Genomic DNA, 14720 nt, shown 5'->3' with positions numbered 1-14720 from the left:
ACAATAGACATTTTGAAATGTAAATGTAAGTTTGGGATATCGTTGATAGACATGTCTAATGCCTAATTTACACAATAGCCGTTTGAATGCGAAGAAAAAAATATCAAAATTTTTTTCGAATCTTTTATTATATTACAAACTTTATCATAGTTTTCATGGAAACTAAACGTCGTGAAATGATGTCAATTAAAAATCGCTAAGATTACTAAAGATCACTGAAGATTAGGAATTTTCATTTCATTCATTTTAAGTGAAGTTTTACCAACAGCTCGCCCCTCAGCACATCATTTGTTAAGGTGTTTGGAAATCGTAAAGAATTATGAATCATTAAAATTAATATGAACTGAACATTGAATTGTTATTTTGCTATCAATTTGAAATCTTTTAGGCTGAAATCAGGTTTTAAGATACAAAAAAAGTCATTACTTTGCTCAAGGACGTATTAATAGATGGACGTTCAACGCATTATTTTATAAAAAAGATATGCGTGTTACGCTATTGTTTAGATAACAAAAGCGAAACAATAGGTGATAATTGCGAAACCGGGGAGTATTTTTATTTTTTTCGACGTCGGAAAAAGATGGTCTCGACTATCCAATTAAAATATTTTTAAAAGTATTTTACTTAGCATCGATACATAAAATGAGTATGACAGAAAACTTTGCTATTAATCAAGATTATTCTTATTTGCTTGAAAGTATTGATAACCAAATTGAATTAGTTGTGGATGATTAAATTGAGATAGATCTTGAAGAGTTAGCGGAATTGTTATCAGAGAATTTTGAATTGGAGCTCATACCACCAGCAATTCCTACAGAGAAGCTGATTGCAGAAGAAACCAAAATGCTGAAAAAAACAGAAGAACGCTTAATAACTAAATTTACCTGTCTGAAATGTTACAATAAATATCTTAGAGAATCGAATTTTAAAAAGCATGAAAAGAAATGTTACATTGCCACTAAAGGTGTGCTTATACTCACATGTTGTGGACCTTAACGCCTAAACGGGTGTTAATTTATATTTGCAAATACTCCCAGATTATGAAAATATTGTAATAACTCTTAATTTTGATTTTAAAAATTATTCAAAACTGTAAATTGTTGTAATGTACTATTGAACTTCCATATAGAAGAATGCAAGTTGTCTTTATTACATTTTTTACATATACTGGTGTAAGAAAGTGTACACAGTTAAAAAATGGCTAGTTAAAGGTAATAGATGATTGACATTTCTCTTTAACCTGGGTTCCATTACAGCCAAGTTAGTATGGTAGATGGTACTAAAATCACAACAGACTTCTAAACATTAATGAACAACCTTTATGTCTAATAACTTTAAAGTTTTTAACTGTATTGCCTTCTCTCATTTCAACTATTCCAACATCCTCATTTGATGTGCTTCGGAAATTTTTAAAATCAGAAAATTTATTTCTGATTACAAAAAAAGATACTGGAAGTCATTATTACATTTACAGATGTTTATGCATGAAATGTTGGAAAATATAATATTAGCAGATTGAAGATTTAGTTGATCTGGAAGAGATTTGTTAATATTAGTGGATAATGGCACTTCACGATTTAAAACAATTAGTCTCCACATGCCATTTGATTGGAGATAACTATTGATTTTAACTATTACCAAATAATTTTTATTATTTTCATTGTAACAGTCAAAACCATGTTTTGATGAAAATGCTTTTAACTGTTGATGAATACTTATCGCATGTACTTTTTTATTTCTTCCAACTCTTGTGAGTGTGTTACATACATAACAGGTTTTTGTGTGTTCAGAAAAAGTGAAGAATTTATCATTCCTCTCAACTTCAAAGCCTTTTTTTGATTTTAAATCTAACCTGTATAAGACAATATAACATGATTTGCATAAATATTCAGGATGAACTTTTTGATAGTCTGAGGTTGTATCCAGCTTGTAAAAGCTAAGAATTGCTTGTTTATAAATAACAAAAGGTTTTATTTGATAGTGACTATCCTGCTTTATTATGCAGCCACACTTTCTACATAAATGTTTTAAATATTCCTCATGAAGACTCATTATTTATCCTGTAATGAGATAATAAATATGAATATAAGATTACTTCTTTTGATATAATATTTATAGAAGGTTAAAAATAAGGCTATGCATCACTTGTAGAAGGCTCAAGAATATGCAACTAAAAGTATGGTCTTATCATTTTTATTACTTCTGTTATTACTATTAGTAACAACAGTAATAATTAAAAAAAAAAAAGTTCATTATAACTTAAAGTAGCTCTACATGACAGTTTAAAAATGCTTAAACAAAAATGCTCATTAAAAATACATACTTTATATATCTTTCCAACTCCTGAAACGAATAGTATTTTATGAACTTTAAGATGCTTTTAGTTATAATACCTTTAAACAAAATGCAGTTTAGGTATCAAAAGTAAGAAATTTTTTAACTAGGTCGTTCACGAAAAAAAAAAATCACAAATTCAAGAGAAAAAAAAAAGCGAGGCAAAAAAGTTTGACATTTCCGACAAAAATAAGAAATACTCTCTGATTTGAACCTTAAAGTGGGAAGCATAATCTGAGAGTGGGGTGAAAAGAACACTAAAAATATCTTTTTCGACCTTTAAACTATATCATAGCAGCTTCAATTTAATAAGTTTTAGACGTCAAAGTTTAAACACAGCTAAATTTTTATTAAGCAAAGTTCATAGCTCAAATCAACCTTTTTCAGATTTGTGAACTATTCTTGATTAATTTTTTTGTCTTTTATAACCATAAGCTTCAGTAAATGCATAATTATAATGGGTTTACTGAGGGAGGTTTTTCGACGGAAATTTGAAGGGTAGAAGTCGGAGTATCTGTATCATGAATTTAGAAAATTGACGGTAACACGCATAGTTTTTGGCTAATTGGCGGCACCTTTGATCTATAACAATGCGTTGAACGTCCATCTATTAATACGTCCTAGCTTTGCTATTACTCGATGGTCGTCACAGTAGTGATATAATTGTTTCAATTACGTTAAATAAAGACTCATTCAACAAAATATTATCGAAAACTCTTATTAAATAACGAATTTGTGATAAAATATTTAGTTGATCTGTTGAAAATGATTTTTATTTTTTTAAAGTTATAAACATGATTTTCATTTTTTTTAAATATATAAACATGGTTCTCTTTTAGTTTCATAGTTCTTTAAAAAGTCTGCGCAAATCATACGAACCAGTAAAATATAAATGATCATAGTGTTATGTCTCAGTTGACAAACTACCACGACGTCACTTTTCATTTATATAAATAAATTGTAAATAAGAGGGAGGGGGGCGGGTCGGGGATATATAAAAATAAAATAAAAGAAATATAACAATAAAAGTTTTTTATTTTTATATATTTTTTTATTGTTATATTTCTTTTATTGTACTTTTATATTTCCCCGAACACCCCCCTCCTCCCTCTTATTCATAATTTATATAAAAGAAAAGCGACGTCGTGGTAGTTTGTAGGCACCGCCGATTCGGTTCGTAAAATCCGCAAAAAGCCAATCCGACTTATTTTGCGGATTAAAATAGTCAGTTCGTAAAAATTTTTCGGATTAATAATCCGAAAACTAATTTACGAACCACTAGCGAATTTTTTTTTTGCGGATTCACTTCGCTGTTCGGATTATCAATCCGAAAAATTTTTACAAATCAATTTAACTTTAATTCGTTTAGCGAATTATACGAATCGCGTTCCGTTCGCGTCACCATTAAATGGTGTGGTCCAAAAAAATTACGTTTTTATTATGTGCGCGTCCTATAAATAGTGGATTTCTTTTTTATTTTCAATCAGTTCTATTTGGAAATCTTAACATACAACAATTCGTTCAACAGATCAAGTCTACTATTCTTCACCTACATTTATTACGGTAAGCCATTATTATATTAATTTGATTTAAAAGTTAAGAATATTTCAAACTGAATTTTTGCGGTTTTTTTTTTTTTTTTTTTGTGGATCGAATTCCTTTGCGAATTATTTCGCTTTGCGGATTGCTTCAATTAGTGGATTGGTCCGATAAAATTTATATTGTAATATTTCTTCTACTTAAATATTAACAGAAATAAAAATAGAAATAGAGATAAAAACTAGTTTGAAAAATTGTTACGCTCATTTCAATAATTAAGGCAAATAATTAGTTCTTATATTGAAAACTTTATGCATGCCTCTAAAATATCATTTATTGTTAAGACGAATATTAAGGAAAATTTTCAAATAACTTAATAAATAATTAGTTCTTTTTCGGAAACTGTTTGTATGCATCAAAAACTATCACGTTTTATTAAGGCAAATATTAAGGAAATATTGAGCCAAATATTTCAATAAAAAGTCAGTAAATCGAAAATGTGATTTGATCCGTGTTTTCGAATTTTTAATCCGAAAAGTAATCCTTATTAACAATCTGATCCGTTTTTGTGGATTTTAAATTCAATAAATAATCCGAAATATTCGTCCGATCTGATATGGCAAACTCAATCCGATTCGTTTCTTTTTTTTTTTTTCATTTCACTTTTTTTTTCTTTTCAGATGCCTAAGCTGTCTAATATTTGGGAATTCTTCAACAATGTGGAGGAAAACAAGGCAAAATGCAAGGCCTGTGGCAAAATATACTTAATCAATAAAAGCACCACAAGTCCTTTAAGGAACCATTTGAAAAGAGTCCACTTGAATTTATATAAACAATTAGAAAGGAAAGACAAGCAAAAATCAACAATACCAGACATTTTTGATGAGCTTGCCTCTGAAGACTCAGATTTTGAACAAACACAAGAAAGAGGAAAAAAGAGGAGATGTCCACAGACACAAAAAGATACACCAGTATCGCCACTGCCTGGACCAAGTGGAACTTGTGGCACTTCCAACACACAGACACTGCAAGGCAGAAAACAGGCTACCAAACCTGAATGGGAAGTTACTGACATCAATCAAATAAGAACTGTTGTTGACATTACTAAATGGGTGATTGAGGACACTCAACCATTTTCTATTGTAGAAACTGACGCATTCACCCGGATGATGAGAACTGCAACCAACGGTCAATTCAGAGCCATTACAGCAAAGAATATATCTACAAAATACATTCCTCTCCTTTTTAAATTCATCAAGGAACAAGTAAAAAACATTTTCAATTCAGACAAGTCAAATCTTGATGGAGTGGCCTTTACATCCGACGTGTGGACCACTGATCACACCAATTTGTCTTTCATGAGCCTTACACTCCACTATATAGATTCAAAGTTCCAATTAAAGCGCTTCTTGGTAGAAATGTCCTACTTCCCCGAACAACATACTGCCGACAATATTGCCAAGAAGCTCAATGAATCTATCAACAAACTGGAACTTGATTTTGAGTCAAAACCTGGATAACAGTCGACGGTGCAGCTAATGTCTAAGCAGGTGTTAGGAAATCAATTGGGGTTCAAAGTGCAATTTGGTGTGTCGACCACCGTCTAAATCTAGTTGTCAGTGGTGCTGTCGATGATAAAAGATGTCCAAAATGGTCAATTCTCAACCACAAAATAACAAAATTAGTAGGTCACTTCAACCAGTCCTCTCAAAAAGCTATGACTTTAGTTAATGCTGCCAAAGCCTTAAAAAACTCCAGAACGAAGTTAGTACAGAGATGCCCCACAAGATGGAACTCTGACCTCCATCAAATGGAGTCTGTGGTGGATCTTCTTCCGGCGATGCATTCTTTAAAGAATCCGAACCCTACTGTTTCTGGAGGTTGTAAGTTGACAGATCTTTTACCAACAGATGATGAAGTGGAATCTATTCAATCTGTCATCCGGCTTCTGAGAGGCTTTTCAGAATTCTCTGAGAAATGCAGCAGTGAAAAGAATGTTAGCATCTGTTCCATTATTAATTGCCTATACAACATCAGAGGAAGATTAGCAAGGGAGATGATCAAGCCAAAAACCGAGGTGTCATCAGAGCTTGCTCACTACTTCAATGAAGATTTAAACAAAAGGGAGTTGATGAATATTGAATTCTCTATAGCTCATTTTTTAGATCCTAACAGCAAGGGCATGTACTTTGTGGATGAGGGGGAAAAATTTGAAGTAGTCAAAACTGCAGTAAAAAAAGCTATGGAAGAACTGTCAAAAAAAGAAATTTTGGCTAGCCAAAGCACTCCTTCCCCTTCAATGTTGGATGATGAAGATGATGACGACTTTGATTTCACTGAACAACTGAGGAAGAAAGTGTTTGGTGCAGGTTACATTAATCCTGGAGGTGAAACAAGCACCAAGAAAGCCATTTCTACTGAAATTGAGGGGTATTTGAATTCAAAACCAGTTCCAGCAAATACAAATGTACTGGAATTCTGGAAACAAAACCAGTATATTTACCCAATAATGTCAAGGCTGGCCAGAAAAAACCTCTGTATACCTGCTGCATCATCAACATCTGAAAGAGTTTTCTCAACAGCAGGGAATATATACAGCTCTAGAAGAACCAATCTTTCAATCTCAAAGGTTGAGATGTTGGTATATATGAAAGAAAACACTAAGCAACTCAGTAAAATTCAAGACATTGTGTGGCCAGGAAATGAATTTGGAAAATGATTAACTTTCAGTGTGATTTTGACTTTTTTTTATTTCTTAACAAGGAAATCATTTCGTTTCATTGTATATTTGAATATTATAAATAAATAAAAATGAATTTTAATTCGAAAGCTTTTTTTATTCTGAATCCGTATAAATCCGTAAAAATAATATCGGTTCGGATTCCAATTCGAAAAAAATTTTTCGAATTGCAATCCGATCCGAAAGTATCGAATCGGATTGCAATCCGAAAAAATAATCCGAAAAAATTTTAACGAATTATTTTCCGATAAATTATTTTCGGATCAAATCAATCCGTAAGTAGTTTGAACCGTTTAGCATAGATAATTCGGTGCACAATCCGCAAACCGATAAACAGTAACGAATCGGCGGTCTCTAGTAGTTTGTCAACTGCTACATAAGACTATCATTATATAAATTAGCTTAAAAATTCTTGAAAATTGCCTTAATTAACGAATATAGACACGAATATTAGGTGGCTATCTTTTAAGATATCTTTACAATGGCAACGTTCATTAACATTGCGTTGCAACAAAAGCAAGAGGTGTTCGAAAACCGATAAACTTAAAAAGTAGAATCAATAAAACTAAAGATATCAATTTTTAGATTTCAAATTAAAATGGTAAGAGAAACCCTGTAAAGTTTTTAGAGTATCTGATACAAACTGTACGCAAACATTTTTTACTTATCTATATTAAAGAAATTTTAATTTGCTTGTTTTCCCCCTGAAGGTTTTAATTGTTCGTGAGAAAAATATTTCGGAAATTAAACATACAACTTTCTATAATATTTGTTGTTCAAAAAATAGCTATTGTTTTTTTTATTTTATTTTTTTCTTGTTAAACTTCTAAATTATTTAAATAAAAAAATTATTTAGAATTGTGATTAACTCATTTTCATTAGCGATTTATAAATGTTTTTACCAAGGCAAAATGAATCTTTAAATCTAATTAAAGATCAGAGGACACGTTTTAACAAATAATGGCGATTATTTGTTAAAACGTATCCTCTGATTTTTAAGATACCAACAAACTATAATAAACACTAACAAAAAAGAGCAGATTCCTGTTATCATTGATGATGTAATTTTGTAGTTACGTGCCTATTCAGCTTTATGACAAATCAACATAAAACTAGTCAAATCTTTAGTACTTTGACTACATTTCGTTTAATTGGACACAACTCAGTGACAGTTGAGATATCAGTAAAAAAATGATCACTAACATTATGGTTAGCATAACGGTCTGTGAGATTTAAACCGAATAAGGCAGGTAAATTCAGGCATTGGGCTTAAACTTATTTAAGTTAATACGCGTTGGTCATAAAAATTATAAAGTGAAATAATACAGACTCATACCATGTTATTTTTTTACTAAAAATACATTGGGTGCACAACAAATAATACAACTGCTATGCAAAAAATGTTCAATACTTTATCATAAAGTTTCATAAAAATCTGAAGTTTTGAAAATGACTTTGTGTTCCAGCCATCAAAATCTAATTATAAAAAGTGAGGTCGTTTCATATACAAATTTGTGTAACTTTTGAATAACATATCTTGTGCCCATAAAAGACTGCACATTCAGTGACAGGTACATAAACGCATGTACCAAAACCCTCTCTGAATCCGAAGAAATCTTTCCGCGAAAGGTCATTTTTTACAGTTCTTGCGTAAACGAAAGCGCCATCTTGATTCGTTAATAATATAAGAATAAAAACAGGCACATATTTTGTTAAGGGATGCATTTGCAAATATCTTCTTTTTCTCTGTTACAGTGATGTCCGTCTTACGTTTTCAGTATAGCATTATAGAAAAAGTAGATTTCTGAATGGATTTCATATCAAACGGATTTTCAAGGAGAATTATCTATGACGTTGAAATTGCGTCGCATGTATTTTGTTACATAAGGATACTGTATTTTGCTTTAACTTTCTTAAATATATTTAACAAACAACGATATGGTTTGATACTGCGGTTATCAACATAACGTATTGAAGCTTTTTTCCAAACAAACGCCTTCTGTGTACGTAAAAACCTATTCCAAATGTCTGAAATGGCCATTGATCACTGTTTAAAAACATTACCGTAAATATCGATACTTTGAAACAAAAACTAAAATATCGCTTTTGGACTAACCCTCTCCACTTTGACCACATTAACTATTGCGTTTAATTGGACACAGTTCAGCGACAGTTGAGACACCAGTAGAAAAAGTATCACTAATATCATGGATAGATTTACGAACTGCGGAGTTAAATTCGAGTTAGTCGCGTTTAGAAATACGCGTCTCTGAGTTTCAGTGTTAGAGTCTGATGAGATGGTTTTTGTTAACCAATTTTGTCACGTCGGGTTCAATTAGCTTCTGAGCAAGAGCTCAAAGAAAAAGCTTGTACTGTAGCAGTTTGGTTAAAGCAGGTATTAGGCTTAAGTTTACTTAAATTTATATATAACACGCGTTGGTCATGAAAGCAATGTACAGACTCGTATACCTTTTTACTAATATTTTTTTTACTAAAAGTACATTGGGTGCACAATAAATAATACAACTGCTATGCAAAAAATGTTTAACACTTTATTATAAAGTTTCATAAAAATCTGAAGTTATGAAAATGATTTTGTGTTCCAGCCATCAAAATCTAGTTATAAAAAGTGAGGTCATCTCATATACAAACTTGCGTAATCTTTGAATAACATATTTTTTTCCCATAGTAGAATGCACATTGAGTGACAGGTACATCAACACAGGAGCTATAACCCCCTCTGATTCCGTGTATTCCATCCTTTGAAAAAATATCGTTTATAACTCTTGCGCTAACGAAAGTTCCGTCTTGATTCGTTAATAGTATAAGAATAAAAAAAGCAGCCACATGTTTTAGTAGCGAGTGCATTTGCAAGTATCGTCTTTTTCTCTGTTACAGCAATGTCTGTCTTACGTTTTTAGCATAGGATTACAGAAAAAGTAGATTTCTGAATGGATTTCATATCAAACTTATTTTATGGAAAATTATGTATGACGTTAAAATTGCGTCGGAAGCATTTTATTGTAGCAACAACGAAAATAATCGTTGATTTATGCAATTTCCGTATCTTAACTTCTGTCCGTTCTGGTTATTGAAGAACTTTTATAACTTTTTATTGAGTTTTCTAAAAATTCTTATTTTTCAAAGCGTAATATTAAATGGGACAAAATAACGGTTTATGTCCAACAACGACTTTTTTATTTAATTAGTACCAGTGTATAATTTAAAAGCGTAAACAAATTTAAATTTGAAATTCACAATGTAAACAGGAAGATAGTAAAAACATGGTGATAAAGTTTATTTCCGTAAGTTTAAAAAAAGGTTTATCATCATCATTAGCATAGTTGTTGATTAAACTTTAAAATGGGTTACCGGTAGTTGATACGTAAGTCTTTGATACATAATGCAATTTTATTATACCTCTCGATCAGTAATAATTTTACACTACTGTGAAATATATATCTGAAGAATGTAATTATAACAAAAGATTAAGAAAGATCAAAAATTTTATTTCGATTAGAAGAATGTCAAGAGTTTTACACATTATTTATATGTACTTGTATGTGCTAAGATTGATAGTATAACCTTATTAAGATATTTGCACGAGTGCCGGGAAAAAAGTCTGAATATATATAAATATATAAACTAAGATTGAGGTTGATAAATTAAATTGATACTATAAACTAAGTTAACAATATAAACAACATTGATAATTCCAATAACACAAATAATATACTTAAAGTACACCCTAATAAAAATCAATAAAGCCATTGAACAACCCCATTTTTGTAAAATAATCGAACAGATATTGGTACAGACTAGAAAATTGAGAAGTAGGCTGAAATGGCACTGAGCATTCAGCAAAAACCTTAACTTACTTAGAAACGTCAACTTTGAAACGAAAATCGAAACAGGCAAGAATTTTTAGATTTAGACTAGAACAAATCGCTTAATCAGCAAAAATTATCGATTTTAAAATCGATTATCGATTCAGACTAGAGCTTTAGAAATCAGGTTAGAATTATAACGAGCAGTCAGTAAATGGACTTTAACACACTTCGATTAATTGGTCATTTAGCAGAGACGGTCAATTCTAAAACGAATATTGACACAAGCTTGGTGTTTGAGAATTAGGCTAGTATTACAACAAGAATACCTTCCGAAGAATACCTTGTGCCCAAATCTTTTTATTTTTAAAATATTGATGCTTTCAAAATTTGAGCGCGTGTTCATTTTAGTCTAGTAGTGGACGTTTATGATGGTGTCATGGGACTTAGCGCTATAGTCTCTTTGAAACACCATGGTGACACAATCATGACTCTTAAACACTACACTAGTAATTGGAACAAACATCGATGTTTTTCTTTCTCTTTTTCTTCCCAAATAGTTGCCCCTATTCTTTAGAACTGACAAAATAATTCGGCTATAACTAACTTTTATAAGTATATACTTTGTATATATGTTTTATCAATATGTTTTATTTATATCCTTTGTGGACATCCTTGCTTTAATACAACCCAGTTCATCAACTAAACATCAATTAAAAATATTAAACTAAAGTATAATTTATAAGTAGATCATACGAATAAAGTGAAATGTTTTTGTCTATGGTAGTCATTTTTTTCTCTGGACATTTGTCCAAAAAATATTTTTACTATTCCTAATCTTGAGGCTTATGCTATTCCTTCTCTGAAGCATTCGCTGCTCAGTCCTTTTTTTTTTTCACCAATCAACACAAACATATTAACAAACAAATTGAAAAAATATTTGGGAAAGAGTAAACTCCAAAGTACACACTGAAGAGGGTTGAAGGGTGAAGGATTGTAAAAGGAAGCACATGCAGGTTGGCATGGTATTAATTGCAAAAATTAAACACTAAGACGTAAAGATTCCACAAGTTTAAATGTTTTAGCACCCAAACACTGCTTTTGCTGATGTCCCTTTCTTGGACACATACACAACATATCCATAATATATCAGCATAATAAAACATTTATTTAAGCATTTCATATAATATATAGTATATATACACTCACAAAAATAGAATGAAATAATGATAGCGAATAGATAACAGGTAACTCTCGGATGTAAGTATCAGTCTCAGAGTGAAATATCGTAAAGTCTCAGATATTATAATTCAAGTTCCTAATGTAAGAAAATAAATCACGATGAATTGCAAGTTAAATGAAAAAAAAATCCTCTTCTTGCTAAAAATGTAAGATTGTTGCTGAGCTTTTGTTTGAAAGAAACGCGAATGCTTTTCTAATGAGAACAACATAGAATATTAAAACTTTCTTTCAAACGAACGCCTGTCGACTACAAAAAACCGTTTCCAAAAGTCTGAAATGGCTACTTATCATATTTAAAAACATTACATTAAAAACATTATTTATCACTATTTAAAAACATCACCGCAAATATCGTTACTTTGAAACGAAAACTGAGACATCACTTTTGGGCTAACTTTAACCACTACTTTGACAACATTAACTATTGCGTTTAAATAGGACACAGTTCAGTGACAGTTGAGACACCAGTAGAAAAAATTAACAATTACATTATAGATAGCTTAACGAACTGCGGGATTCAAGTCACTTTTAGAAATACTCATCTCTGAGCTTAAGTGTCGAAATCTGATAAGATCAATTATGTCAACCAATTTTGTCACGCCGGGTTCAATTGTCTTCTGAGCTCCGAGAAAAAATTCAACTATTGTACTGTAACAGTTTGGTTAATGCAGGCATTGGGCTTAAATTCACTGAAATTAATATAAAACACACATTGGTCATAAAAACCATTATAAAAAATAATACAATCTCATAACAACTTTTTATTATTGTTTTTTTTTACTTTAAATTGAGTGCGCGATAAATAATAGTAATACTGCTGTGCAATAAATATTCAACCCTCTATCGTAAAATTTCATAAAAAACTGAAGTTTTGAAAATAAACTTTGTGTTCCAGCCATCAAAATCTAATTATAAAAAGTGAGGTCATTTCACCTACAATCTTGTGTACTTGTAAAGTAACATAACTTTAGCCCATAGAAGAGTGAACATACTCTAATAGGTTCTGGAGAACAACTATTTAAACCCCCTCTGAATCCGTTGAAACCTATCGACGAAAAGACATCATTTATAGCTCTTCCGTAAACGAAAGTGCCATCTTGATTCGTTAATATTATTAGAATAAAAAAAGCAGCCACATGTTTTGTTAACGAGTGCATTTGCAAATATCTTTTTTTTTGTTAAAGCAGTCTAACGTTTTCAGTATAGCATTATAGAAAAAGTAGATTTCTGAATGGATTTCATATCAAACTGATTGCAAGGAGAATTATCTATGACGTTGAAGTTGCGTAGAAAGTAGATAATTGTAGTAACAACGAAAATATTTTTGTTGATTTACGCAAATTTTCAAATGTTAACTATCCATTCTGGTTATTGAAGAACTTTTAATTAGACTTTTAAAAAATTTCAAAATAATACTTATGCCCATCAACGACCTTTACATATAATTTGAACCAGTGTAATTTAAAAGCGTAAACTAATAGAAATAAATTAGAAATTCACAGCTGTGTAAACAAGAAGAGAATTAAAACACTGTAATTAAGTTTAATTTTCGTACGTTTAAAAAAAGTTTATCATCATTAGCATTGTTGTCGATTAAACTTTGAAATGGGTTACGGTTGTTGGTTTTTGTTACTTAACGTAGTTTTATAATAACTCTCGTTCAATAATAATTATATATTACTGTGAAACATTTATCTGAAGAATACAGTTATAGAAAAAAATTGAAAATGAAAAAAATAAAAGCTAGATTATACCAAAAAATTTATTTCATGAGGTACAGTTGCAAAAATTAAGAAACCTGTTGAAAAACAAAATTTAACAAACAAGGTTATGATTTAATACTGGGGTTATAGATAGAAAATCCTCAAATGTTAAAAGAATTTCTGGGAAGGTGGAGACTCCAAAGTACACATTTAAGAGGGTCAAGAGTACAAACGAAGTACATGCAGAATGGCAAGGCATGATTTTAAAAATTAAACACTAAGATGTGAAGATTTCTCAAGTTTAAATTTTTTAGCACCAAAACGCTGCTCTGGCTACTGTCCCCTTTTTAGACACGTACACAATATATGCATGGCCGCCGAGAGGGGGGTGGGTGGACGGGGAAGATTCCCGGGGCCCAGTGAGTCTACAAACAAATTTTTAAAAATAATTTTCAAAAGATTTAATTAGTTTTGACTTTTAAAAGATTTAACTAACTTTTATTTTTAACTTTCAATGCCCAGAGCACGCTTCTTTTGGTCCTGGGTATATAATTGATCATAATGAGGGCCCCTTAAGAAAACTTCTCTGGGGCCCGAAATTTCTCTCGGCTGCTATGAATATATGCATAATATATCAGCATAAAAAAACATTTGTTTGTACATTTCATATATATAGTATATACACCAGAAGTTAAATCAACTAAGAAGAAAAGAAAAATTATCGGCGGGATTCCAATGAACATAGTTTACAGCCCCAGTGTGGCCGTGCAAAGTCAGAATAGGTGTTTCTTTCGTATGATGCTAGATGTAAACAACGTTATCTATGAGAACAACATAGAATATTAAAACTTTCTTCCAAACGAACGCCTCTTGTTTACAAAAAATCGTTTTCGAAAGTCCAAAATGGCCACTGATCACTGCTTAAAAACATTACCGTAAATATCGATACTTTGAAACGAAAACTAAAATATCGCTTTTGGACTAACCTTCTCCACTTTGACCACATTAACTATTGCGTTTAATTGGACACAGTTCAGCGATAGTTGAGACACCAGTAGAAAAATTATCACTAATATCATGGATAGATTTACGAACTGCGGAGTTAAATTCGAGTTAGTCACGTTTAGAAATACGCGTCTCTTAGTTTAAGTACTGAAATCTGATAAGATGGTTTTTGTTAACTAATTTTGTCATCCCAGGTTCAATTAGTTTTTGAGCAAAAATTCCGGGAAAAATCTCAACTATTATACTGTAACAGACTGATTAATGCAGGCTCTGGGTTTAAATTTACTTAAATTTATATATAACACGCGTTGATCATAAAAGCAATAAGGA

General features: G+C 31.0%; 1 protein-coding gene and 1 long non-coding RNA gene across 3 annotated transcripts; one reads left to right on the top strand and one right to left on the bottom strand.

Moving 5' to 3' along the window:
- Positions 1-552: 552 nt before the first annotated feature.
- On the bottom strand, positions 553-2474 carry LOC149889456 (uncharacterized). Of its 2 annotated transcripts, none has more exons than XR_016451867.1 (2): positions 2324-2474; positions 553-2060 (listed from the first exon to the last, which is right to left on the bottom strand). It is a non-coding gene; the product is annotated as an uncharacterized LOC149889456 (long non-coding RNA). The 2 variants fall into 2 exon arrangements; XR_016451866.1 differs by having other exon boundaries at positions 553-846.
- A 1200-nt stretch (positions 2475-3674) lies between these two features.
- Positions 3675-5944, top strand: LOC149889455 (uncharacterized). The gene is made up of 2 exons (XM_090085451.1): positions 3675-3897; positions 4554-5944. The coding sequence occupies exon 2, from the start codon at positions 4554-4556 to the stop codon at positions 5391-5393; it is 840 nt and encodes a 279-aa protein (XP_089941577.1). The 5' UTR covers positions 3675-3897; the 3' UTR covers positions 5394-5944.
- The last annotated feature ends 8776 nt before the right edge of the window (positions 5945-14720 follow it).

Source organism: Hydra viridissima, unplaced genomic scaffold (assembly GCF_058129835.1).
Source record: "Hydra viridissima isolate aposymbiotic clone 2 unplaced genomic scaffold, HvirCarnegie_v1 scaffold_4, whole genome shotgun sequence".
Lineage (NCBI taxonomy): Eukaryota > Metazoa > Cnidaria > Hydrozoa > Anthoathecata > Hydridae > Hydra > Hydra viridissima.
This window is presented reverse-complemented; position numbering and strand designations above follow the sequence as displayed.

Bases quoted from the DNA above. Each gene is read 5' to 3' on its own strand.
- LOC149889455 (XM_090085451.1), top strand. From the start codon at position 4,554: ATGCCTAAGCTGTCTAATATTTGGGAATTCTTCAACAATGTGGAGGAA.